The sequence below is a fragment of the Urocampus carinirostris genome, chromosome 4 (assembly GCF_059441175.1).
Source record: "Urocampus carinirostris isolate Australia breed hairy pipefish chromosome 4, RoL_Ucar_1.0, whole genome shotgun sequence".
In the NCBI taxonomy this organism is placed as follows: Eukaryota; Metazoa; Chordata; class Actinopteri; order Syngnathiformes; family Syngnathidae; genus Urocampus; species Urocampus carinirostris.
In genome coordinates this window covers 44,866,080-44,894,001 of record NC_142352.1, presented here as the reverse complement: position 1 = coordinate 44,894,001, position 27,922 = coordinate 44,866,080, and the positions used below count along the sequence as shown (strand labels likewise).

The 27,922-nt window shown below is 40.2% G+C and overlaps 1 protein-coding gene across 1 annotated transcript in view; it reads left to right on the top strand.

Annotated features, from left to right (window-relative positions):
- Positions 1-4,489: 4,489 nt before the first annotated feature.
- The window catches only part of nfatc3a (nuclear factor of activated T cells 3a), an 81,909-nt gene continuing 58,476 nt past the window's right edge, over positions 4,490-27,922 (top strand). Inside the window, exon 1 of the mRNA XM_088334685.1 lies at positions 4,490-5,050. Coding sequence (XP_088190811.1) covers positions 4,957-5,050 — 94 coding nt within the window. The 5' untranslated portion in view covers positions 4,490-4,956. The remainder of the gene's footprint in view (positions 5,051-27,922) is intronic.

Below are 27,922 nucleotides of genomic sequence, written 5' to 3'. Positions count from 1 at the left end.
TGACTATATGACTCCCAGTAGAACGCACACCTGTTGATAAAAGCTAATAAAATAAAAGAGTCTGCAGATATTTATCAGTTTGTTATCTACTTCCTGGTTTGGAGAGAAATACGCTGAGACAGGGGAGAAGCAAACCGACTGATTTGATGTAATTGTGACTCAGACGATTGAAACGAAAATAAATAAATAATTAATTTGCTCCTCTGTGACTTTACCTAGATTGGCCTACTTATGTCCTCGCTTCATGCATCATCTCAGGAGAAATTGATTTTCTGATTTGCGTGATCTTTATAGAATATAGAAATAAAAAATCTATGGAAAGTAGAGATCAACTAAAAAAAGCTAATTTAATTGTGACGTGCTTTCTGTACTCCCAATTGTAAAGAATAAATCAAAACTTTACTCATCCTTATCTCCCCTATAAAATATCATTTAAAAATAAAACAACTAGGTTACCAACCACTTTATGTTTATTACTCAAAAGGAAACCACTTTAAAGTTTTGAGATAACTGAAATATTTTGATAAAACAAAAGCATTACCCAAATTGATGCATAATAGAGCGACATTTAATGCATTAATACAATTCCAATTAGGGTTTTAGAGTGCTTTAGATGTGTGTGTGTGTGTGTGTGTGTGTGTGTGTTAACTGTTTATCCAGTGAGTTTAACCTGAGCCCAAGGAGATGATAGTTTTGATGCAAGCAGAAGGGTTAAAAGGAATGGAGAAAGCTGGTATTAAAAGATTTATATTAGGCCTACTTTATCTTCACAGCACATACCGGTCACAGGAAAGTCTAGGAATCAAATGATGACCAAAGATAATATCAAAACAACTTTTTACTTATACATATTTCTCCAAATGTGTCACGTTTTGAAGGCAATGGACCCATGTGGGGGAAGCAGAAACTGAAGGCAGCGGTGCTCAAAATAAGGACCGTAATTATTGACAAAACTAGGACCAAAATACCAAACAGGTGTGCACAAACTAACTAACAAAATGCCCGAACAACAAAACAGAAACAAAAACCAAACCTGAAACTGGAAAAATGCAAGGCGGAAAATAACAAAGAATTCACAAACCAAAAACAAACATGATATAATAGAATTAGGCACAGGTGTGTCATGATCAAACTCAGGTGTGTCCAGTTTCAAACCCGGTTGGCACCCTTAGGGGGAAGGTAGCCTACCAGAGAATGACATTACCTCACCCCCACTGGCAGGCTTACCAAAGAAACCAAAAAAGACTGAGCTTGCATCAAACAAGGGACAACTGAAAGCCCTCGTCCGAACCCGCCAAGACAAGGCCAGAAGCACCCGAGGACACCACTCCGTACTACAGGGATAGGGTCTTTCTTGCCACCGGGACTCGGATGGTCGGGGGTCTTTGTCCTTCTCAGCTGAAGCAGGGACCAGAAGAGTCTGGGTGACCTTCACCTCGCCGCCAGGACAGCAACCTTCTCGCTGCTGGGACAGGGAACAAAAGCAACTGAGAGACCTTCTCGTGGCTGTTGGGACAGGAAGCAGAGACAGCCAAGGGAATTGGAAATAGGTGTGACAGAAATTCCTTTGCTGTTAAAATAAAGGGACAGAGGATATGGACGATTCCTGCTGGGTCCTCTGGTGGTCGGGTCAAATTGTCACGTTTTGAAGGTGATGGACACATGTGGGGGAACCAGTAACTGAAGGCAGGGGTGCTCAAAGCAAGGACAGTATTTATTAACAAAACTAGGACCAAAGTACCAAATAAACAAGTGGGCACAGAACAATTAACAAAATACCCAAACAAGAAAACAAAAACAAAACCTGGAAGTGGAAAATGCAAGAAGTAAATATAAAGGGTTGGCAGAAGTGTGATTGAACTAAGGTGTGTCCAGTTCCAAATTCGGTTGGCATCCTCTGGAGGAAGTTACGGCACTAGATCGTGACAAGAGGAGATGGTCTTTTGAAGAGTGTGACATTTTCTCCATATTTCACATAGAGTATTACTTTGATGACATCATGGGTTAGCTGGAAAATTGAATGTAAAATTGTCCTTCATTTAGATCAATTTAAAAAATCATATACAATACGTATTTAAGGTAAAAACTGTATTCTGAAGACAAATAATATATTCAGGGTTTATTTGAGTATTATATAAGAGTCACTAGAGATACTAATTTAAGTTTTATTTGTCCTTTGTGGGATAAGGTTCTGTTTTCCTGTTTTGATTTTAAATACGTCTTTCTTGCAAGAAAAAAAAAAACTGAATAAGGCTACACACGCAAAATCTTTGCCCTCAGGCTACATGTCTATCCATTATACTATTTGATTGTACAGAAGTTTTGTGCAAATATTCAGTTTATTGTTTCATTTTGTTACATAATGATCAATGTAGTCCAAAATTTCAATTGAAAAAACACATCTATCATCTATTATTAAGAGGTATGAGAGCCCATTTGAGGAGTAAATCATACTTTCTCCCACATATAACATCATACTCTCACACATGCACAACTATACTCTCACACAGACACACACATACCCATGCACAAACACTACTATACTCTCTCATTCATACTACTATACTGTCATACACATAGCAATGCACTCTTTCACACAACTATACTCTCATTCACACACTACTATACTCTCTCACATTTAACTATACTCTCATACACACACTAATATGTTGTCAAAGACATACTGTATTTTCATACAGTCTCACATATATTACTATACTCTCACACAGACTACTATAATGGGAGAAACTCTAGTTTGACATTGAACTCGTACACACTAATCACTGTGCATCGCCTTGGTTACCAAGAGTACCCAAAATAAAACAACGCTGAGATGAGGTGATTATTACACCAAGTGTAAAAAAACACCTATGTTAATAGTAATTTTAACGGTGTGAAAGAAAGAATTGTAGTCCGTGTAAGAGAGTATAATCCTGTGTGTAAGAGTCTATAGTAGTCGTAGTTATGTATTGAAAGGAAGTCTGTCTCTTTTTAGAGAACCGGCTTTTTTGGCTCAACTCATTAAAGACCGCTCTCAAACGGCTCACCTGCTTTGATGCATTATATTACGAATTATTATGTTGTACAAAGAAGTTAAGAAAAAAAGGAAGTGTATAAGGAGAAAATGAAAAATGAAATGAAATGATCTGCATTTATATAGCGCTTTTCAAGTCAATGACTTCCCAAAGCGCTTTACAATGTGCTCCACATTTCCCAATAGCGGCCTTGCAGCCATGTAAGGCGCTAACCTGCTTATTGGGGGTATTAGGGGTTCAGTGTCTTACCCAAGGACACTTCGACATGTAACACGGACGAGCCGGGATTTGAACTGGGATCCCTTGATCCCAAGACGAGCGCTCTACCTCCTGAGCTACTGCCGCAAAACTATATGTATTAAAAAACACCAAAGTGAAAGTTCTTCTTAAAATGCATTCTTTCACAAAAAGCCGTTTTCTTGGAAACAAGTATTTTCAAGAAACAATGGTTAACTGTTTTATTTCTAAACAGCTAAAAAAAAAAAGTTTTCTTTTAATATATCATATGCCTATGTAGCTACAAAACTAAACCTTCAGTCCAAATAGCAAAATTGGCTGGCCCCAGCTCTTCCCATTTGGGAGTAACATGTGGCATTGAATGAGTTAATTCCAACACGCATTGTTGCCAATTTTTTATAGACATAATCATATTCTCGTAATTTACTCACATGTATGACAGGTTTGTGGTTTATCTCTTTAATCAGTATATTACCAACAATAATTTAATGCATAAAATGAATTAATAATTTGAATAAGAAAATGTATTATTCTACTTAATTATATTTGCATGTATTTTTTCCTTCCACGGTGAACGTCCAATCTACTTAATTTTTGAACCTTTTTAAAAAAAAACTCATTCATGTCGAGCAACTCTGTATCTCACAACAAAATGTTAATCAACAATGTATATGATATAATGAAACACATGTACAACATGTTAAACTACATGAGTAAACACGTTTGAAAAAAAACACGGTGTAAGATTATTTTGTATTTTGTAAGGGAAAATACAAAATTATGTAAGGGCATGGAGCCGTTGAGGTTGAAAGGTATGGTAGTGATATGAATGATAGGGTATAGTAGTGTGTGTGAGAGTATAATACTGTGTGTGCGAGTGTTGTAGTGGTGGGAGTGTCGTAGTATGTCTTTGAGAGTATAGTAATACGTGCGTGAAAGCATAGTAGTGTGTGAATGAGGGTATAGCAGTATGTGTGAGAAAAAATAGTAGTGTGTGTGAGTAAGGATATACGTGTTTGCACATGAGTATGATTGTGTCTGTATGAGATTATAGTTGTGCATATGCGAATGTAAGACGTTAATGTGAGAGCGGGTATGATTTAATTCTCTTACGAGTCAGCTCCACGAGCAGTCGCCCCGAGCAACAAGCGCGTGTGTGCGCGCGGGCGTACGCGAACACGCGCGCGTGTGTTGTGTCTGCTGACATCACAGCTGGAAGTGCCTTGTCACGCGGGGGTTAGTAAAAGTTGGGATCCGAGCTCCACGGGCCGAGAGAGACACACAAGTCAGGCCGGGGAAGGGGCGTCGTAACCCGGTTGGATTTAACTCGACCATTCGTTGACATTACGGATACTATTTAATCACAAACAGGATTCTTTTTCTGGTCCCCCCCCAAAAATTTTCAAAAGAGCGTCATACGCGTCGACTTTCTCTATAGTTCAATTCCCCCCTTTTTTTTTTGCCAAATTACGAGACTATTTGGACCGGGAGAAACGAGGAAGGACAGCGTCCGGACTACGCGATTCGAGCGCTAAATGAAGCAAAGTTGAAGTTGGGCTTCGGCGTTGCGCCATTCGGTAAATGTTGCGACGTTTTGGTAAAGCGTAAACCTGCTTCGACGGTCGAGCGGCGGCGTGGTGGAGGGGGGGATTTCGAGTCAAGTTGAGCGGAGCTGTCAACCCCGATGACGACGGCAAACTGCCCTGGCAATGAGGAGCTGGACTTCCGACTCATCTTCGGGGAGGACGGGCAGCAGCAACCGCAGTTGGGCCCAGCAGGTCAGTGTGCTTGCCTGGTGCCATGTTTCTCTTACATACGTGTCAAACTATTGGCCTTTATTTATTTTTGGGTAGTTTCCCCCCAAAAACCTATCTTTTCCGCTCCCTACTTTACCGTTTAACATCGAAAACCTCACCTCGTTAAGGGGCCGAAGTTGATAAAGTCAAATGTTTACATATCACTTCTCTATGGCCGCCTGTCAGAGAATAGCTGCAGCTGTCAATAGCTTGACAAGCCAACTGGTAAAAAAATGACATAACCTCCAAAAGGCTAAAGCGATATTTTTTGCTTTGTTGTTAACTTAAAAAAAAAAATACTAATATTATGCGAAAACGGGTTTACTCGGAGTTGTCTTCAACCTTTTTCAAACAGAGAGCTACTTTTTGTTCTTGATTATCGCACAAGGAAACCAGTTTGATACAATAATTTCGGAAAAGAAACTTAGCTAGATGCCTTGTTAAATACCTAAAAAGATAGCTCGATAGTTGGCTAGATAGGTTGACAGGTTAAAAAATAATTGAAAGGGAGATAGATAACTAACTAAAAGAGTAAAAAGGCACCTAAATAGCCAGATACAAAGCTAGATAGCCAGCTCGAAAGGAAACCAAAATTTTGCTTGATAACTAGCAAAAAGGTAAAATGTTACCTTGAGAGCATGCAAAAACAACTAAAAATAGCTAGAAAGGTAGAGAGATAGCTACCCACAAAGCTGAAAAGCTAGCCAGATAGCTGGCTTAAAAAACACTGAAAAAAAACCTAAATTTGAATTTAGTTTGTTGCATTTACTGGAAATCAAATAAAAAAAGAATACATAAATGTAATACACAAAAAAAATCCAATTTATTCTCCTAATTAATTGCCAAAAATAGTTATCAATACTTGAATACATTTATTTGTCCATTAACTGAAATGTATTTATTTGAATTTCTAAAATAACAACTTATTATGGTATTACTAGGTTTTTACCATTTTATTACCAGGTTAATAATTATAATAGGTTTTAACAGACTCAGTCAATCAATAAAAAAAAAATCATTTTACTAGAAAATGACAATGACCCAGCTATGGTGAGCTATTTTCAGAAGAGGTTTTCCGGGTACCTCAACTGTCCTTGGGACGCACCCTGGTGCCTATGGGCAACACGTTTGAGACCCCTGGTCTAGATATAGTCCTCTGTAGTTCACTACTTAAAGGGACAGAGTGTATTAAATGTCTGTCAACCTGAGCCAATTGCTCTCCTAATTAACGATTGCAACCCCTCTTATTAGGTGATAATAAACATTACAAACACAACGCAGCACCTATTTACTCAAACAAGACAGACTGCCGTATTTTTGGACTGTACGTTTCTCCGGAATATAAGTCGCACGAGCCCAAAAAAATGCATAATTAAAAAACTTATATAAGTCGCAACTTGAGTATAAGTCGCAATTTTATGGTGGAAATACATTTAATAAAATCCAACACGCCATTGACGCTTTTTTAAAAAGCAATTTAAACTAGAAATAAATACTAACGTTACACGTACGAGCAATCGTTAAACACACTCAAAACATATTAAGAGTTATTCAGATAACGCTAGCATAAAGAACATGCTTGCCATCATGTGGGTTTTGGATCAGGGGGTGGTGTAATAAGAGTCTGTGGTCTGTACAGCCCTGTGAAACTTCTTGTGATTACAAATCAACATAACTTGACTTGATTTACCAAACTATCAGCTCCACTCCAAATCACTAAACCCAATCAAATATTCAACCCTTGGTGTCACGTTTACCGGTTAACAACTCCCGGTAGGTCCTAGAGGTAGACGATTGGCCGCCTTCTTCTTCTGCGTTTACGTCACTGTCAAGTTTGAAAGGTTCAACAGAGGCCTAGTGCGCCCTATTGGGGTTTAGTGTGAAAATAACATTTGAAATTATATGCAGTACCTGTAATAAAATAATTGAAACTTGTGATATGCAAATGTGTTAATAATTTTACATTAAAGTCTTACCAGAGTATAAGTCGCCTTCGCAGCAAAACTGGAAAAAAAACACCAGCGACTATTTGTCCAGAAAATGCGGTATGTTATGTGAAATATATGAAACATCGATTTAAAGATGGGCTGAGGGGCAATAAGGTATACAAGGGGAATAACAAGCAATTATAATGCAGACCAGAATTAAATTTTTTACAGTTCCATAATAATTTAATGAGAAATGTTAATGTTTAGGACAAAAGCACACTCATGTTTTAAAATTGTTTAATATCCCAAACAAGTTCAAGAATAACGAAATCTATTTTAAAAAAAGAAACATTCACATGCAAAAATTGTTGTTAGCGTGCACAATTTGAAATATTAAAAAAAACGTATAAAATCCAGGGTAAAGCATAAGTTGACAGCTATGGTATTGTTTAGGGCCTCCTAGTGTTAAAACAATATTTATTTAATAAAAATAAACAATATTGATTCAAAAATATAATCAAAAATACATGAATTATCATATAAGCATATATTTTTTTAAATACTCGTTGGTAAAGAAATTTGCATTATTTTACACAACACGAGCCCTAACCAGGGGGAGCTGACATATTTGTCTGCCATCTTGCTGCTGGGTACTCAAAAACCATAAACCACTCAAAAAGCTGGGCATAAAATTCCAAAGAAAAATAGTGTTTTTTGGTCACTTTGATTAATCGTAGATTTCGTTTTTGGTTGCATAATGAGGGATCTCCAGGGTGGTGACCGCGAGCACCAGGTAGTCCCCTTAGACCACATCAGTAGACTCGTGGACTACTCATTGTGATTTTCTAGAACATTTGATTTTTAAAAGGCACAATGTCCACTTCTCAGCCTCCCTGGTAAGGTCTATTCAGGGGTACTGGAGAGGAGGGTCCGCCAGGAGGTCGAATCTCGGATTCTCGAGGAACAGTGTGGTTTTCGTCCTGGCCGTGGAACACTGGACCAGCTCTACACACACTGCAGGGTCCTTGAGGGTGCATGGGAGTTTGCCTGTCCGGTCTACATGTGTTGTGTGGACTTGGAGAAGGCATTCGACCGTGTTCCTCGGGAGACCCTGTGGGGGGTGCCTCGGGAGTATGGGGTACCCCACAGTCTTATCCGGGCTGTGCGGTCCCTGTATGCCCGGTGCCAGTGTCTGGTCCGCATTGCCGGCAGTAAGTCGGTTTCTTTCCCGGTGAGGGTTGGACTCCGCCAGGGCTGCCCTTTGTCACATATTCTGTTCATAACTTTTATGGACAGAATTTCTAGGCGCAGCCTTGGCGGGGATGGAGTCTGGTTTGGGGGCCTCAGCATTGCGTCACTGCTTTTTGCAGATAACGCGGTGATGTTGGCTTCCTCAGGCCGTGATCTTCAGCTCTCGTTGGAGCGATTCGCAGCCGAATGTGAAGCGGCCAGGATGAGGATCAGCACCTCCAAGTACGAGACCATGGTACTCAGTTGGAAAAGGATGGCATGCTCCCTCCGGGTTGGGGATGAGATCGTGCCCCAAGTGGAGTTCAAGTATTTTGGGGTCTTGTTCACAAGTGAGGGTAGGATGGAACGGGAGATCGACAGACAGGTCGGTGCAGCGTCTGGGTTTTCCCTTAGAGATAAGGTGAGAATCTCAGTCATTCCGGGAGGGACTCTGTGTAGAGCCACTGCGCCTGCGCATTGAGAGGAGCCAAGTGGACTCCTGGACTCCTCCTTCGGGAGGTGTTCCGGGCTTGTCCGGCAGGAGGCCCAGAGGGCGACCCAGGACAAGCTGGAGAGACCATGTCTCTCGGCTGGCTTGGGAACGCCTCAGGATCCCGTCAGATGAGCAGGTGGCTGGGGATAGGGACGTCCGGGCTTCCATTTTAAGGCTGCTGCCCCCGCGACCCGACCCCGGATAAGCGGAAGATAATGGATGGACGGACAATGTTTAGTGGTTGATAGCCTATTTTAACCTTTAATAATTACAACCTGGTAATAACATAGTAGTAACATTCTAACAACATAGTAATAGTGTGGTATTTAAGAAATGCACATCAAACTGGTAGCCCTTGACAATTCCGAGACAGGGATGGGCACTACCAGGCTGAACTTGCCCAAAACACACAACAGAAAAGTGGTTAAGAGATCTGACCGATCGACTGACCCACTTTACATTAAGAATTCGATTTTTTTTCCAAAATAATTCACATCTAAAATGGTTAATCAAATGCAAAATGGTTTGCTAATTTGTAAATGTTTATTAAGGTAGTCCAGAGATATCCACATTTTGAATTAACAAAAAAAACCAACTCATTTTTCAATAATACAATTAAATATACATATATAACATCATAGGTGCCGCCGCAAGCGGCAGCCTTTCCAGCAGCTCTGTGTTACTGTGTTGTGACTTATTGTTTTAATTGTCTGCTTCTATCTTCGGTGTTTTTCGACCCGTTTGACAAATACACTTTGGATTACTTTCTATCCTATCGTTATGGGTTTTAACGCACAAAAATGCGTTTATTCGAGGAATCAACCAGTTCAGGGTGTACTGCCCGAAGATGGCTGGGATGGGCTCAAGCACCCCCTCAAGCCTAGTGAGGAAAAGTGGAGTATAATATAGATAAATGGATGCATAAATATGATTGTGAATAGATGTACAGCTCTTTGTGTTCTGTGAATGGCTGGTGACCGTTTCAGTGTCTACCCCACCTTTTTCCTTTAGACGCCTGAGTAAAATGATGAGAGAAGGAAATGGATGTACCATAAATTCCGCATTTCGGGAGGAAAACTGAATTAGTTCATACACAAGCCGCACCGATATATTAGCCGCATACGCCCACATTAAATAATGGATGTTTTATAATGGATGTTTTTTGAATGAACTATTCTGTTGATGGGGGGGATTTTGTATAAGTTTATTGATATATATTCTTTTTCAATTGTCCACTATCTATAATTAGTCAAATCATGATACATTTCAAAGCAATTGGCAGAGACACTTGCTCTCAGTCAAGGAACTGAGTCAAGGATCCTGGCCAAAGGACCAAGAAACTATCAGTGCTATTGCATCATTCCCGGTGGTACTGCAATACCGGGCCGATATGTGGAGTGAACAGAGCAAGCTACTTATCATTTGATGCAGACCTGCAGAGTCAGGGTACCCGTTGAAAGTAATCCAAGGAAAAAAAAGTGTATCTTTCCAAAGGTAAGGGTGGGAAAATATATATTCACTATTGTCTCCTGCGTTCACAAACACTCACCTTTACCCGTCCCCAGTTCCCATCAGCCCGCGTTTGCTCCGCCCCTTCTTTCTTATTCGCTCGTGAAAATCAGCATAAGTGTCTCAAATAAATACAAATAAATACATTACAAAAATATACAGTTGCAAACACATATTATACATGGTTACACATATTTACAAAGAAAGACGGTACACCGAGAGAGTTTTCAAAGCTTTAATAATAATAATATAACTTTCATCCCAAACCGTGCCTTTGAAAGGTACCAACACGCTACTATGAACACGCACGCAACGTATCAAACGTATCTGACAAAGAAGCATACCGGAATTGTTAAATTCACGGTTTACCGTCCTCATCTTCCTCTCTATAACTGTCTCTATAAGAGGCGTCTCCTCGCCATCTGAAAGAACCTTTGTCTTATAGACAGTTTTGCCTAATTTAAGGAATTGAAGTCTTTCTCGTCATGAGCGGCCGTTAGAAAAATTACATAAATTGGCCGCTTCACCGGATAATCCGCAGGGCTGAACATTTGGGAAAAAAGTAGCGGCTTATAGTCCGGAATTTACGGCACTTTGAATAATTTTATGTGACATATATTTTGTTACACCAGTCTTGAATGTTTTTGTATACTGCGGTATGTTTAAACTAAATGTCAAAACTGTCACTGTTCTCTGTCAAGATGAAAAAACGCCAAGTTTGACACAATCTAGAATACTTGAGCGAGCGGCTTGGGTGGCACAATGAAGGAATCAATGCATGCTGCTTTTTTATCAACTCTTAGTGCCATCTAATTGAATAAATACATTAAAATTTAAAAAAGGTCATAAAATCAGTTTATTTTCCAATTCATATATTGAATGGTTAATATTGCTGACCAAAATAAAGTATAAAGATGTGTCAAGGCTGATGTGAGTAGATTTAAATCATTTTCCTCAATAAATGTTGAACACCCCCAAATGATGCAAGCTTGCAATCAATCAATCAATCAATCAATCAATACACAAAATCCATATCCCCCTAGTGAGAGGTGGCTAGATCCAAGAACACACTTACATTCGCTGTGCCATGCAACCCTTCATCTGCAGAGGCCCGACAGTATACACTGTTTCACCCCTTCTGCATCGTATGCGTCAATATCAGTTATTCTTAACTATCCTTTGCCATTCACATCTATCCCTAGCACACACTCTTGCATCCATCAAATTAAAATATGTGAGTATTATTAAATCATTTCCCACAACTATTGAAAACAGAGTTAGTTTGTATTTCATCTGTATTTGTTGTTGTGATTGATGTATATTAGGCACATTTGAGTTAACCCCTGTATTTTCTCAGACTGATCTTTTATCAGAAAAAGTGTGAATGAGTAACATTGGCTTGAGAGATTTTTATCTTTACTGTGTTACACCATGCTGGGTTTGGACGCTGGTCGGTTATGTAATTGACTTAAAACCAACATAACCAATGAATGCACCCACTGTCTGTTTCTCATACGAGGGAATATATTAATGGAGAAAATGTAAAGACTGGTTTTGTTTTTCACTGTTCAGAATTTCTGAATGCTCAAAGGGGAAAATAAACCACTTCAAATTAAAGGTTCATAGTAAAAGAAAAAAGTATGTTTAACTGTATTTGGATGGCCGGTCTTGACCCAAAGTTGGTGGTAGTTTCTAGGGTGGGAGTTACTGTCTAAATGAGTAAGCGCGAAGCAAAAGCAGGATCACAGAAACAAGTCACTCTAACACTCTTTTTTTTTTTCCCCCTTTCCCCTTTCTCTTAAAGCATCATGCATGCCACAGCTTGCTCTGCATATTTTTTTGTAGCAAGCTGGTGAATTTGTACTTTGTTTTGAACAGGTCCCTACACATCATTGTTTTGTTCTGTTTCCTTTTGGAATACATATTTGAGCTGTTGCTATTTCACAATTTGGAATGTTAGTCTTGTAAAAATACAGCGGTTATGATGTTGCACTGCCAGAAGCAAGACATAAAAATATTTTTATTAGACTAGTTGTGTAACAAACCACTACTAGTAAAACATCCTGTGTCTTTCATTACTTGTACTACCTGGAAAAAATATCACTGTTGTGTGATGCAGTTATTTCTGTATGGTATATTCGTGTTACTTAGTTCCAGAGTGCAAATTGTCATAAAGTAATGTGTTAGCCTCTGGAAATGTTTGACTAACAATAGCCGTATTAAGGCTGAAACAAGTGAAGTGAATAATTCATCATTCATTATTAATCTGTGAAAATCTTAACAAAATTGTGAAAATTTGAAAATTAAGAAAACCACCTGACCAGTTGGTGATGGTGTGAAAATCTAATGGAGCATTCATCATTACTCCCCATATCTTGTTAAATCAGATGGTCTCAGAAGTACTGTTTCAGTAACATTATACTTCAAAGATATGTGCACCATGCTACCAAATCAACATAATTGAAAAATTACAGGAAGTAAGAACCAAAAAAACATTAAAAAAATATGTTGCAATTATAAAAATGCCATGTGGTTTTTCTGCTTAATTATCCAATATGACTATTGAAGTCGGGCAGCACGGTGAAACAGTGGTTAGCGCGTCTGCGGCACAGTTCTGAGGTCCTCAATGGGGCTTAATAATTTTGTACACTCACTTTTTCGTTTTTTTATTTGTTAAAAGAGTTCAGAATATCCAATAAACTGTGTTCCACTTCAAGATTGTGTCCCGCTTATTGTTGAATAAATAAATAAATTACAGTTTTATATCTTTATGGTTGAAGTCTGAAATGTGGCAAAAGGTCACAAAGTTCAAGGGGGCCAAATAGTTTTGCAAGCCACTGTATATCATGAAACACAAACACTTGGCAAATACACATGTACAGTACTTGGAAACATTTTGGTAAATCTCTTATACCGGTACAGATTATTGTTGTCCCCCTAGCTTCTTGTTTTAGAACTCATGTCACATTCATAAAATGGCAGAAAAACATGCAGAGTTAATCCTTTGCCGCTGGCTGGAATGAAGTTCAAAACGTTTTTCCTTTATTTGCCAAGCAGTTACTTATCCTTAACTTTCAGCTTATAAGTTTTTTTTTTAACTTGCATAGGTAAATACATGAAACATTAATATTAATTTAAATCACAGCGGTGTGCATTTTCAATACAATGGCAGAAGCATCAGTAATTCTTTTGTGCATACAAATCTCTTCCTCGTTTCTTTTCTTGTTAGTTTGGTTTGTTAGTTTGTTTAGATTCCTTAACCACTAGGGTCGTAAGGGCACCATTTCCTGTGGTGTGTCTTGGGGAAGTGCAGCTTGGTGGCGCCCATCCCTCTCCAGGCCAATATATATTCCCAACCGGTCTTGAACTAAGGACCTTTCGCTTATACTTATTTCTAAATTTTGTCTCTTATGGTCTGGAAACGACATAAAGGGCATAATTAAAACAAGTTTCACTATTATTTAGAGGCTCTGCCAGATACTACTGGTTGGGATTTTCCTAGTAATTGCATGGCAGTGTTCTGAGTAGGGCCACTCTTGAACCAGTTTAATTAGTACTTTGCTGAAGGTACAAACAGAAACATTTTCATGAAAAGAAAGGGAAAAAGTTGAAAAAGAAAAAAGAAAACTAGGAATTATTGTATTGCAGATTTAATTATATAATGGTTGATTGTAGAAAGAATGAAAATATAATAAGCGAGCAATGTCATTAGAATTTTTCAATAAAGTAAATATAAATTTAAATATATACTTTTATCTTAGGATCACTAAAGCAAAATATAAATTTAATCTTGATAGTTTTTTTTGTTTTTGCTGATCTTGGTGGGTAAATAAGACTTAATAATTAGAATCAAAATCTAATAAATTGTTAATACAGACTTAAATTTTCAAATTTGTTTGTGCTTTAAGGGGGTGACTTTTTCAGTGTTTTTAAAAGACAGTAATCCCACTTACTAATTAGTAATTTTTCCCATTATTTCAGAATAACATATTGCAGCCAGAAAAAAGTGGCACAGACCACAAACAAATTAGCTTATGCTCCACAGAGCAAATAAAATAATAAAATAAATAACAATAATATAAAATTAAGAATATAACACAATTATTAACAAAATATTTTACTTCTTGTTCTGTACTGTATTGAATTTTCTATGAAGTCTTGTAAATATAGTTTTACCCTTTGCCTTAACATTGACCTTTTAAGAATGGTAAGAAATCTGATGTTTCTTCAATTTGAAAAAACATAGGCAGATTTATACTGGGACTATCACCAGGTGAAAACTATATGTAAGTACATGTTTTACCTTATCAATGGTGGTCTTCGACTTGCTTTTACTGGAAGTTGATGTGGTCCAACAAACATAAAGCGGCGAGCTCACCGGTAAGAGCAGGGATGGCGGACTATGCATTTATACCAACAACAACTGGTGTAGAAATGCTAAGATAATCTCGAATCACTGCTCATGAGACATTGAACTTTTGACGGTGATCTGCAGACTCTTCTACCTACCGAGGGAGTTTAGTGTTACCATCATTACTGCCGTGTACGTGCCCCCCAGCGCTAATACTAAGGAGGCAATGGACGTTCTCTACCGAACTGTGAGTGAACTGCAGCATGCTTACACCGAGTGCATTTTTATTGCGGCGGGGGACTTTAACCAGGCCAACATGAAAACAGTTCTCCCGCATTTCCACCAGCATGTCGACTTTGCTACAAGAGGTAGGAACACATTAGACTTGGCCTACACAAATATCAGAGGAGCATACAGAGCAGCCCCTCGCCCCCACCTTGGCTCATCAGATCACCTTTCTGTTATGCTAATTCCTGCATACAAGCCCCTGCTGACCAGAGAAAAACCTACAGTGAAGTAGGTGAGGGTGTGGACTGAGGGGGCAATGGAGGCACTACAGGACTGCTTTGAATGCACAGATTTGGACATGTTTAAATCGGCTGCCACTTACAACAACAAAATAAATATAGATGAGTACGCCATGTCTGTGTCAGCCTACATCAGTAAATGCGCAGAAGACGTCAGCAATACCAAAACCATCTGCACCTGTGCCAATCAGAAGCCCTGGATGACTGCTGAGATACGCAAACTGCTAAAGGTACGGAACCTTGCCTTTAAATCTGGTGACGACGAGGCGCTGAGATCAGCGAGGGCTAACCTGAACCGTGCTATCAGACTAGCAAAGCGATCGCACAGTCAAAAAATCCAGGACCGTTTCCTCAGCACAACCAACACCAGGGATATGTGGAAAGGCATTCAGGCCATCACCAGATACAAGCCAACCACCGCCCCAGTGCAGGACACTAGCATGGACTTTCTGAAGGACCTCAACAACTTCTTTGGGCGGATCGAGGCACAAAATGGCACCCCTGCAGCGAAAGCGGTTCCACATCAGGATGAAAGAGCACTCCTCCTGGACTCAACTGACGTCAGGAAGACCCTGAGAAGGGTCAACACACGGAAGGCTCCAGGCCCGGACAACATTCCAGGGCGGGTCCTTAGGGAGTGCGCCGATCAGCTGGCTTGTGTACTAACAGACATTTTCAACACCTCGCTAGACCAAGCCACGGTACCATCATGCTTCAAGATTGCCACCATCATCCCAGTGCCAAAGAACCCCCAGATCTTATTATTCAACGATTACCGGCCCGTTGCACTGACTCCCATCATAATGAAGTGCTTTGAGAGACTGGTTAAAGAGCACATCACCTCCAGTCTCCCCTCCTCACTCGACCCCTTTCAGTTTGCCTACCGGACAAACCGCTCCACCGGGGATGCCATCTCCTCTGCGCTTCACCTGAGCCTGACACACCTAGAGGAGAAGAACACCCATGTGCGGATGCTGTTCCTGGACTTCAGTTCAGCATTCAACACCATCATCCCACAACACCTGGTAGACAAACTGAGACTCCTGGGTTTCAACACCCCCCTGCGGAACTGGCTGCTGGACTTTCTCACTGACAGACCCCAGTCAGTGCGGATTGGTCAGAACATCTCCGATGTCATCACCCTCAGCACGGGCTCCCCCCAAGGCTGTGTCCTGAGCCCCTTGCTCTTCACCCTGATGACACACGACTGCGTCCCTAGGTCAGCCACAAACCACATCGTGAAGTTTGCGGACGACACAACAGTGGTGGGCCTCATCAGGGATGACAATGACCTGGCCTACAGAGAGGAGGTGGAGCAGTTGGTGGGCTGGTGCAGGGACAACAGCCTGGTCCTGAATGTTGACAAAACTAAAGAGATAATTATCGACTTCAGGAAAAACCAGCCCAACCATGCCCCACTTCTCATCAACAACAAGGCTGTGGAGGTTGTCAGCAGCATCAAGTTCCTAGGGGTGCACATCACAAACAAACTCACCTGGTCCGTGAACACTGCATCACTGGTGAAGAGGGCACAGCAGCGCCTGTACTTCCTGCGGAGGATGAGGAGAGCCCACCTGCCCCCACCCTCCCTCATCACATTCTACAGGGGCACCATAGAGAGTATCATGACCAGCTGTATCTCTGTGTGGTGTGGAGGCTGCAGCGCTTCCGACTGGGGTAGTATGAGGAGGGTGACGAGGACAGCAGAGAAAATCATCGGGACTTCTCTCCCCTCCATTCAGGACATTGGCCAGAAGCGCTGCCTATCCTAAGCTAAGAACATTATCAGGGACCCCTCTCCGCCCCATCATGGACTGTTCACTCTGCTAGCCTCTGGGAAGAGGTACTGCAGTGGGCGGTGCAGAACCACCAGGTTCCACAATAGTCTTGTCCCCCTGGCCATTAGACTGTTAAATGGTCAATCAAACACATAGTAATTCTAAGCTGCTGCTAATCTGTACATCTGTTGGTTTTGTTTGACTTTTTGCACTACTGGCAGTTCTTTATAGCTAGCCTCTCCTTGCACATCCGTTTCTCTGCACTATTGTACTTACAGTGTATTGTTACAGTGTTATTGTTACTGTTTACCTGACTGCCCATTTTGCACATCTGGTTAGCTGCTCCTCTTGCACTATTTGCACTACTGTAAAATACTATACATAGCCATAATTATTTAGTATATTATTAGTACTCAATACTCCAACTCAATACAACATTTTATTTATATCTGTACATTCAAGGAAACTGTGCGGGTCAGATGTATCGACATTTCGTTCTGTATACACGTGTACTAGAATGACAATAAAGTAGATCTGAATCTGAATCTGAATAAAACATTATTGGATGTCCGATTCTTTGTTTTTATCATTTGCAATTGTTCGAAAACTGTACGTACTTACATTTGAATACCAAATATCCAACCTGTGTCTCTAAGGGCCCGGTCACGGCCAGAAATTTCTGCCTGTGAAGCAGACGCTGTTGGACGCTTTGAGATCGCCATACAGACGAGATACAGCAGTGCTTTACACGCAGTCGGAAATTCACACGCGGTCGGCCGCGCGAAAAAGTTTTGTGCTGCTCAAAACTTTAGACCACGTGTAACCGCGGGCAGCACACGTGGTACACACGAGGTAATGACGCGGTACAGACAGGGAACGACGTGCTACGGCCGCGGCCAGGGCGTGGTTACACGCGGGCAGGACGCGAAATTTTAGCAGGTAATCGAGGGTGGAGCACGGTCATAGCACGTTTGTTCTGCGCCTGTATCGCGGTGTTATCACGTGAATTAGCGTGTGTAACGCGTGTGACGGTCAAACGCCTTTCTCTGCGTATATACAGCGCGATTTGCCGAGCACACGTCAGTTGTGCTCGAGACGTCAAGGGGTGAACATGGATCCCCGTCACCGTAGTGACCTCGTCTTAATCCATTTTTATTTCTTGACATTTCTTTTTATTTCATAACAAGATAATAAAATAAAAATGAAAAACTATTACAATAATAACATATTGGCTTCTTCGGTGCCATAGCTTGAAATCTTGATCTTCACGGGACTGTGTCTTGAGCGGTTATGATTTCTACAGCCCGGCTCGGCAGCTTTTATACCCGTGGTCCACACGCGGAAATGACGCGATGAGGAAGCGGAACAGTCGCCGGCGTCTGTTTTGCGGGCATACCACCGATGAACAGCGGGTTGGCCAATTTTGCGCATTTTCCATTGCGGGCAAAAAAAAAAATCGCAAAATTTTACCCGTGATACAGACGCAAACGTCTGTGTGACCGGGCCCTAAGGGAAAGGGTGAGGGCCAAATAGATATGCCTGTAGCTATGTTTAATGTAGAATTAAGTCTGCTTTGAGGCAGTGGAATAGAAGGGTTATTGGTAATGGATTCATTGTATGCAGTGATACTATGTTTCTAGATATAGATGATTTAAATCTGATTGATGTGCTTTACAGGGAATGCTTATCTTAGCTGAAACAATTGTAACAAAAAAATAGGATGTTCCTTCCCGTGAAGCAACACCAGGCAACAGCCTGTTGTGTGAATCGAGCACTGTAAATTGCAACAGTTCCTGTCAGAAGCCATACACATAACAAGCAAGTCAACCTGGTACAGATTGTGTAACCCTGTTAATGGGGGTTTGATAAGGTTCCCAATGATCAAGTACTGTGTGAAAAAAGGTGAAATGTTAACAGTTAGAATGTTTTTTTATTGTCTTTTGGTCAAAAATGATTTCCTCATAGACCTCCTCTGTCAGGAGAAAGACTGAATGACTGAAATTACATCGCTCTCATGGACAACTATTTTGAGCTCCCAAAAGAGAGCGACACAGGGCAGACTGCAGTTTCTGGTGACTCGATCATAGTCAGTGCATGTTAATCTGACTCGACCTAGCACGTCTGTGGATTGTTATTTTTTTTTTTTATATTGGTTGAACACCTTATGAACTATTCGAGGAGAAGTGTAGAAGAATGCTGTGTGCCTCTTGTCCAGGTGAGTATGTTGCCGCTCGCAACACTACAGCCAGGTCCGTGTGTGTATGTCAGAACAATTGGGGGTAGTAGCAGTAACTCAAGCCGGACAAGTACGAGCTCATGTGGACGGTTAAAAACAGCGTTTTCTCTTTCTAAAAAGCAGGGAAACACAAACCAGTACTGGAGCTCATTTTTGACATTTTTTGTCAAACATTCATGCGATGGATGAACCATGAATTAAATTACAATCTTTTTTTTTATTTAATTACCAGCAGTCTACTGAAAAGTATCCTATTAAGATGTATCATAGTGGGATCAAAGACAATTTGACCTTTCAATTGTGCAAGACTTCCTTTGGAAATGTACCCACCTTTCTCTTTACACTTAGAATCCTTCCATAACTTTTCTTGCTCCCTCAATAAATGAAAAATCACTATCTTAAAACAGTCGCCATTCCACAAATCTTGACAAAATTTTCCAGCTAGTATTTTTGTAAAAATTTACATAGTAATTAATTTGTTTGTACTCACTTCACTTGTAATTTAAAAATGAAGAACTCAAAAGCCAAGCTGTTCATTTTTCATTTACGACCATGACCTGAATTACTCTACACATATGAAATAATTGTTTCATACTGCTTTTATACTTTTGTTTGGAGGAGAGTGATATGCATTTTGAGAGATGCATGACTGTCTTACCTTTTTATTTTCCATTAAATTGTAAAAGGCGAAGAGATCAAAATTCAGAATGTCATAGAGGTCAACATGTGGAGGCAGACCACTACGTGGGTGCCCCTAACCTGACTGAACCAAAGGGGTCCCATCACCCCATGTGTTGAATGAGACGTTTGTTTCCCCGCGGGTGAGGCATGACAAACTATGTGAGGCATCTGTCTAGTTTAAATTTAGTGTAACTGAAGCTACTGCTGGCTGTGCTGTATCAACATATCAGAGGCTGTATTACACCAGAGAGAAAGCTGTTTAACTCTTGTATCTTCTTTCATTTGTTTTTTTCCCCTCCCCGCTTCTCCCTTTGTACTGTGGGGCACAGGGATTACAATAGTTTGAAAGTGAATTATTTTAAGAAACACCTTAAAATGACCAGAATACCTGTACCAGTCTGTATTCTCATCTTTACAATGCAGCAGTTTTTAACCCTTAAATGAAAATTCTGATGTCCCCTTAATTGTACTACATTTAATTTGCCACCATTCAGATGTGCACCAATCATCATAGGATGATACATGTATACCAAATTCTAACTGTGGCCTACAATATGGATGGGTCATCACCGGAATGTGGACCATGTTGGACTTTTGACAGCTGGACAAAAAGGGCATATCGCACCAACTATGAATAGAGTTCCAACTGTACATACATAGTGCTTCTTATACTTTTCTGTTTGCCATAAACAGCCTTCAGCTTCCCAACATCCATCCTTTGAATTTACCCGTCTAACATCAGTGGTTTTCCTATATGGAGCCATGCATGCTGTTCATCTTGTATGCCAACATAACAGGTGAATCTGACATACTTGTTTGTTTCGAAGTCAAGTCACTGGGTGTTTTAGTTGTGGCACATTACACGATTGTAGGGGTGTCATTATTAGGAATTTCTGGGGATGATTAAGTGTCACACAAATGATCCTGATTGATGAATATATTGTATTTCCCCCCCTGCATTATATAAAACTATAATAACATGTGTTTAATATTACGTATACTGTATACTTTAACAATGAAAAGCAATTTTATGGTCAAGAAATCAGATTAAGAAAACATTATTAACTTAACATTCTGTTCCTTTTCCTTTTAAACATTTTGAAGAACAATGCACAGGTGACGCAACTGGTCGTAATGTCTTTGACACCACTTTTCAGTGAAAAAGTGCAAAATTCAACCAAGTGCAAAAATGAGGTGCACAGATGAGAGAAAATACTCAAATTTTAACACACACTCCTAAAGTGAACACAGCGGCAGAGCAGATGGATTTCTCTTTGCCTGCTTCAAGTTTTAAGATGTCAATACATTTACAGTGAATGCAGCTAACCATTGCAGAAAACTCTTTTTCAAGTTCTCAAGACTGTCAAACAGTAAAAGGAGGTATGTAATCATAGAGTTTCTCTTAAAAACTGTAAAAAAATATATACTGCACAGCTTTAGCTCTGCTACAATTACATCAACGTGAATATGAATTGTTTTGCTTAGTAGGTCGTACAGCATGTCTCTGAACGTTGGTTTGTCAACCGTATTAAACGCCAACATTTCAGTAGCAATGTACCTTGTAAGCCTATCTGTTTGCGCGTGCCATTTTACATGGTCTTTGTATGTTGGGACTTGTATATTAACCTCACGTATATCCAATTGACAAGCTGCAATCTTCCTTTGCCTACAAGCGTGGAGAATTGTACCGGGTGCCCATACTCCAAATGCTGCTTGAGATTGGTTGTGTTAGTTCTACTGGCACCTTCTTTTGACAAAGTTTGCAGACCGCTTCTTCTGTATTTTGGGGCTTTTCGCTGTCGCTTGGGGTAAACCCCAAATCTGTCCAAAATACTGAAGTCGTACATGTTTGACACTAAACATTGACCTGCCAATGATGACCATAAACAGAGTGCCAGTGTTGTCTGCTTCTGCGTTTTCTTTGCTGCACGTTGATGTAATTTCCTCGACATATCAGTCAAGGGTGGTCACAGAGGGCGGTGGAGAAAATAAAAGACGTGATCGCGGACGTGAAGAATGTTCGCAAATATTTTTTATATTTGCGATTACACGTATATGTCATAATCTCAACAGCCCTAAACGTTTATATTCAATTAACAACAAGTCTGAAAGACAGTTTTTTTTTAGCCTTTGTGGAAATAGCACATTCATTCTATTCTGTGTCAAAGGGTGTTTAGTTCCGGTGGTTATCAGGCACTGTGTCTTTATCCCATAATGTTATCTCAGCATGAGATTGTTAATTAGAAGCCTAATTTAGTTGCCAGCGTATTTAAACGTGGGTTTAAGTTGAGCCCCTATTGGCCATTGAATTCTTTCTGACATCACAGGTCAGCTTTATGAAATAACCCTCAGATAACCATTACATAAAATGCGTATACAGGACGAGTCACATAAAGAGGGACAATAAAATAAAAATTTATGCTGTTAATACCCCAGACAATTAACCTGCCATATTTTTATTTTGCAAACAGACTCTGTAGGAGATTCAGGAAACCCCAGTAGACTTGGCACAAACCCAGTCAGGAAGGTTTTAAGCCACAGGTGATGGCAAACCTTTGTAATACGTATGTCCGTGCGTCACTAGCTCCCATTTTAGAAAAGTAGGTCGCCTGCCAGCCCACAAGATCTAAATAAACAAAGCTTTAAAAGACTACGGAGTTGCCAACTAATTAGTTAATTAATAGGACAAACCTAATAAAAGTATTAGTTTGAATTAATTGCCATGATTAAATTTTGTGCTCCATTGAACAATTCAAGTGGATTTATAATTTTAGATTTTAAATGTTTAAAGTGTGTTCCAGGTATTTAAATACTTACACTGCTTAGCATAATTAAAATAATATGCTACCCAGCACAAAGCTTACTTTGAAGGGTCTCTCTGTTTAGAAAGGTCAAAATTTCATGGAACCTAATAATATTTTTCCCAATGGGTTTCAGTTTGGTCAGCCTTGGAAAAAAATAATGCAGAGATTATGCTTTTGGGGAAAGTGGATTAAGCCACATTTAGCCATCCAGCAGAATCATACTACACTAAAGGTGTGGTGGAAGAGGGTAGTAGGGACATAATTTAATGACGATTATATTGTGATTGTTTATCCCTTAGAGTCGTGGTTGGTGGCATAATTTTTCTGTGAGCTGTTGCTCAGCAGTTCCTGACGTAGGCTGAAACATGAGACAGGGCCACTGGTCAGAATACAAAAGCTTTTGTACCCTGTGTGTAAGCAGATCTGCTCCTAATCATGTTGCGTGCCCACCATGAAGGGAATCTGGGGTTGGGTTACCTTTCAGCTTCCTTGGCACAAGGTTTTGCGGCAAAAGCATAGTCCAAAACTGACATTTCTCGCTGCATGAACATACATTCACATCCGGCATATTAGAATCTGTTTATCCATGAAAACAAAAACATATGCACATGTGCATTGGGGATGATTGTCATTTTAGCAGAGATGTAGTGAAAGTGCCGCCAACAGCATTAACCCGAATCTGCTCAGGGAGAAGCTTACTTCTCAGTTGTTAGCTGGACGATCTCAGAATGTCGGCTTGTATGTCACTACCGGTCACAGGACGCTGACACACTTGTGAGGATGGGAAGGAGGAGGAGGGTGGAGAAACAGTCCCTGCACTGTATCCCTAAGCAGTGTGGTGTGGTGAACTTTGTAACAATGAACCCAAGTGAATGTAAGCGTCACCAGCAAGGTTTCTATATCGTTATAGTCATTTTGTGGTATTTCAACAAACATAGAGCTTCAATGAAATAGTGTGTGTGAGCTATTAATAACTGAGGTACTGCAAAGCCTCTTAGAGCTCTTTCTTTAAACGGATTGGCTGCGATATATGGACACTTGAGGAGTGTGTGACGCACTGGCTTTTCAAGAACTGCATTGGGGATTTACAGCTAAATCCATTAATATAAAAACGGGTACCTTTTACCAATATCTACTTTGAGACCTACTCTCCTAAGGCAAAAAGGTTTTTAGAAGGGGTTTCCCCATCACCCACTTCTCTTCCCACTGAAGATTTAAGGACACAGGCTAATAATATCTGGGACTAGGTAGCATGGTGTCCCCTGAATGACTCTCAACTTTCTAACACAGCTCCTTCACGGAAGAAAAACGTGTCTTAAATAGAAAAGCTGATGGACAAAGGGGACATTACAAATCTGCACAAAATTCTCAAGTGAAATAGGTCATAAAAAAAGAGCATTAGCTTCATGGCATTTCATAAAGAGTACGATTTCAATTGACGCTTTTTTCGACTACATGGCGCACCCCTCAAAAATATTTTTTTGTCCTATATTTTCCATACATAAGGTGCACCGGACTATAAGGCAATACAGTGGTTCCCACAAAATAGTCAAATAGTTCAGTCAAACTTATTACCCCTTAACATTCCGACGGCTCGCAAAGAAGCAAATACGTGTCTAAGACACGTACGTACACGGTGTCTGTACGATGTCACTAATCACTAAAATGTGTCATTCCACATATCATAAGGAATATTAAACTCTTGGGATTCAAGAAATGCCAACCATTTCTTAGATTCTATTTTCTTTTTTGCTGGCAACTGTGGACAGCAAAGTAAGAATTTCATTGTGCAGGGTAACATGGTTCTTTACTGTGCATATGACAATAAGCACTTTGAATTGAATTTAATTTAAAAATATACCCATCACAGAAACATCAAGATAAGTCTAAAACAAGATACCGGGAAAATATAAAGCCGGGGTAGCTCACTAAAGTCGTCTTGGAGCCATAACGTTCAATAACAATGCGCAACCATGGTCCTCTTACATCCGTGAGTGTAGTAAATCCAACGAATTGCTGGCTTTGTTTTGCCCCGCTTTAACGTATGCGAGCCTGTAAATGCTTAAAAGGACCCGCCTTCTTGACCTCCGAATAACTTTATCCAATAGCGACCATTTCAAATGATGATTGACACATAGGTTAAGAAATGAAACACCGCTATATATATTCCAGCATACACCGCGGACTACTTCGCCTACCGGGGCAAATCTAGTCGGCGGATGCTTGCCTTAGTCGCGTGACCTTGTGACTCAATAATGATCCATTTATAAGGCGCACTGTATTATAAGGCACAAGGTCAGCTTTTAAAAAAAAAATAAAGGCTTTTAGGTGCGCCTTATAGTTGTGAAAATACGGTACATCAGTGTATGATTTTGGCTCTGGAGGTAAAGCGCTCGTCTTGGGATCAAGAGGTCGCAGGTTCGATTCCTGGCTCCGTGTTATATGTCGAAGTGTCCATGGACAAGACACTGAATCCCTAATGCCCCCGATAGCAGGTAGTTGCCTTGCAGGGCTGACGGTCCTATCAGTAAGTGTGTAAAAGGGAAAAGTGTGAAGCACATTGTAAAAGGCTTTGGGAGGTCTTCATTGACTTGTTTTTTATACTATACAAATATATAAGTTTACTGTACTGACTTTTGACTGTTGCGCTCTTGAATAGATACTTAGATAACCTTATTCTGTAGGTTGTCTGTATGTTGGCATCTCAATGTTTACATCACGTAATCCTTCCTATAACATGTTGCCATTATGACATTTTTGGCCCTTCTTTTCCAGCATTGTTTGCGTTCCTCAGCGTGTGTTTAGGCGTGTGTTTGGACACACATGTACATGGTGCCTGTGCGTTGTCTGTTAGTCAGCTGCATTTTTCAGAGAATCCACTGCTTGGACTTGTGACAGGCAGCCTGGCCCAGTGTAAATCTAAGCAGATCTAAATATGAAGATTGTTACATATCATTCTGTTGCTGTGGTTTTGAAGGGGCTTTAGTCCCTTTCTCTTTTCTATCATTTTGTCTCAATACCTGAGTAGACAGATTGTGGTTGAAAGTTAACCACAAAATCAGTGCAAAACCTTACATTTCATTTTTTTCTTTTTTTAATGTGAAACACAATATTCATACTGGCCAACACTGCCGTTTTATGCGTTAGACGACCACTTTTCTTCCCTTAAAAATACCTACTGATTTTTTCAACAGAAAAAAAACAGCCATTTAATTTTTTCCCCAAATTTAAACCACAGCAAAAGATTTTGACTTATAGTAGTATTTTAGTCTATGTCTGCTTTAGCTTGAAGCGAGACTAAATCTGTGCATTTAAAAAATGCTCCAATGATCATATTAGATGTTAAAGATTTTTAAATTTGAGTTAAACAAGCACGTTTTTTGATATTCTGGAGATGGACTGTGTTTCAGAAAGATGGGCCAGGGGAACAGTTCCTCTCGGTGCCCTCTCATTTTTCATGGAATAGACCCAAGCCTGGACACACACCTATATTCAGGTAACTCATTCCTTGCACATTTGTACATGTCCGATCATTTTTGCATCCAAGTCCTATAAGGTACGTCCCACAGGAAGTGGTGCCCCCTATAATTCTAGTGATAAATGGAACCATGAACATGGCAACAAAATAAAATAAAATTAAACTGCGCAATACTATCTTTTGCGGGCAGCACGGCGGCGCAGTGGTTAGCGCTTGTGCGGCACAGTTCATGTCATGGGAACCTGTCGTGGGTTCAAATCCAGCTCCAGACTTCCTGTGCGGAGTTTGTATGTTCTCCCCGTGCTTGCGTGGGTTTCCTCCGGGCACTCCGGTTTCCTCCCACATTCCAAAAACATGCATTTCAGGTGGATTGGCCGGTCCAAATTGTCCCTAGGTGTGAATGAGCGAATGAGTTGTCTGTCCCTGTGTGCCCTGTGATTGGCTGGCAACCAGTTCAGGGTGTCCCCTGCCCACTGCCCGGAGATGGCTGGGATGGGCTCCAGCCCCCCCGCGACCCTAATGAGGATAAGCGGTACGGCTAATGAGATGAGATACTATCTTTTCCTTTTTAACGTCTAATGGTTGGCATGTATGAATATTTATTTTGGGGGAAATCAGGGTATTATACACACCCGTTTGTATAGTCCATGTGCCATTATCCAGCATCTCACTCTCAAAGCTGTGTATTAACTAATGCCACCTTCATATGCTTTGTTAGCAGTGTAACAGAAGAAAATAATTTACAATTATCAACATAAACTTTATTTCCAAACTTTGTCATGAGGAAAAAAAATAAAACGTATTACAATTTGTTTTGGCTTGTCTTGAAATATTGCTTTAATTAAATATTTGTAAGTGGTATATGCTTTAAGTATTATTATGTAAGAACTAAACTGGCAAAATTCACAGAACTTGTCTTTTTTCACATATTTTAGATTAAGACATTAAATTTTGTCCATCCATTTTCTGCGCTGCTTAGCCTCAGTAGAGTCATAGGGGTACCTGTACCCATCCCAGCTATCTTTGGGCCGTGGGCAGGGGACACCTTTAACTTGTTGCCATTCAGTCGCAAGGCAGATTCAGACGTTGTGGTGTAATATTAGAATAAAACCGTTGATACAGCAATCTATAAACCAAACCAGTCAAAATTGTAGTTTTATTTCTAATTGAAAGTAGGCTTTTGGGATTTTCACCTTGGCAAGAACTTATTATTTGTACTTTTTTTTTCTTCGGGGTGAGGAACTATTAACTTCACACAAAATCAAATGTATTCTGGCCATTGTTGTTCTCTGTGAAACAAGAGTCACATGCTAACACACACAGAAAAATATTTGGGTCTTAATCATTTCAGCTAGCTGCTCGAAGCCATTTAAACTTCCATAATACAATACCTTGATGAGAGGGTCAACCCCCTACTGTGTACAAATATTTGTTTTACTTCCCAACTCGGCTTTTTTGTCACTCAGATGCACAAAGGTGGGTTACCATTTGACAAGCGAGCCATTTTACAGCTGGGCTGTGGGCAGCCTTTACAATAGGCGCTACAGTGTGCATCCAGTGGAAGTTTATCAATAACCACTAACCCACTAAAGCCAATGCGAACAATGTGCTCTGGTCTGTTCATTTGTCTTAGTGCGTGTGTGTGCCTCCACTTGTGTGTATTTATGAGTGGTTGTGTACATGCTGCCTGTGTTGAATGACTTTGGGTATAAATAGCTATCTAGTGCAGTATGATGACAGCTGACAGCACGCACCATTGTGTGAATTTGTTTCCTGAGTAGAGTTGTTGATCAGTTATCCCTCGTGAAACAATCCTTTTATGACAAACTACATGACAAT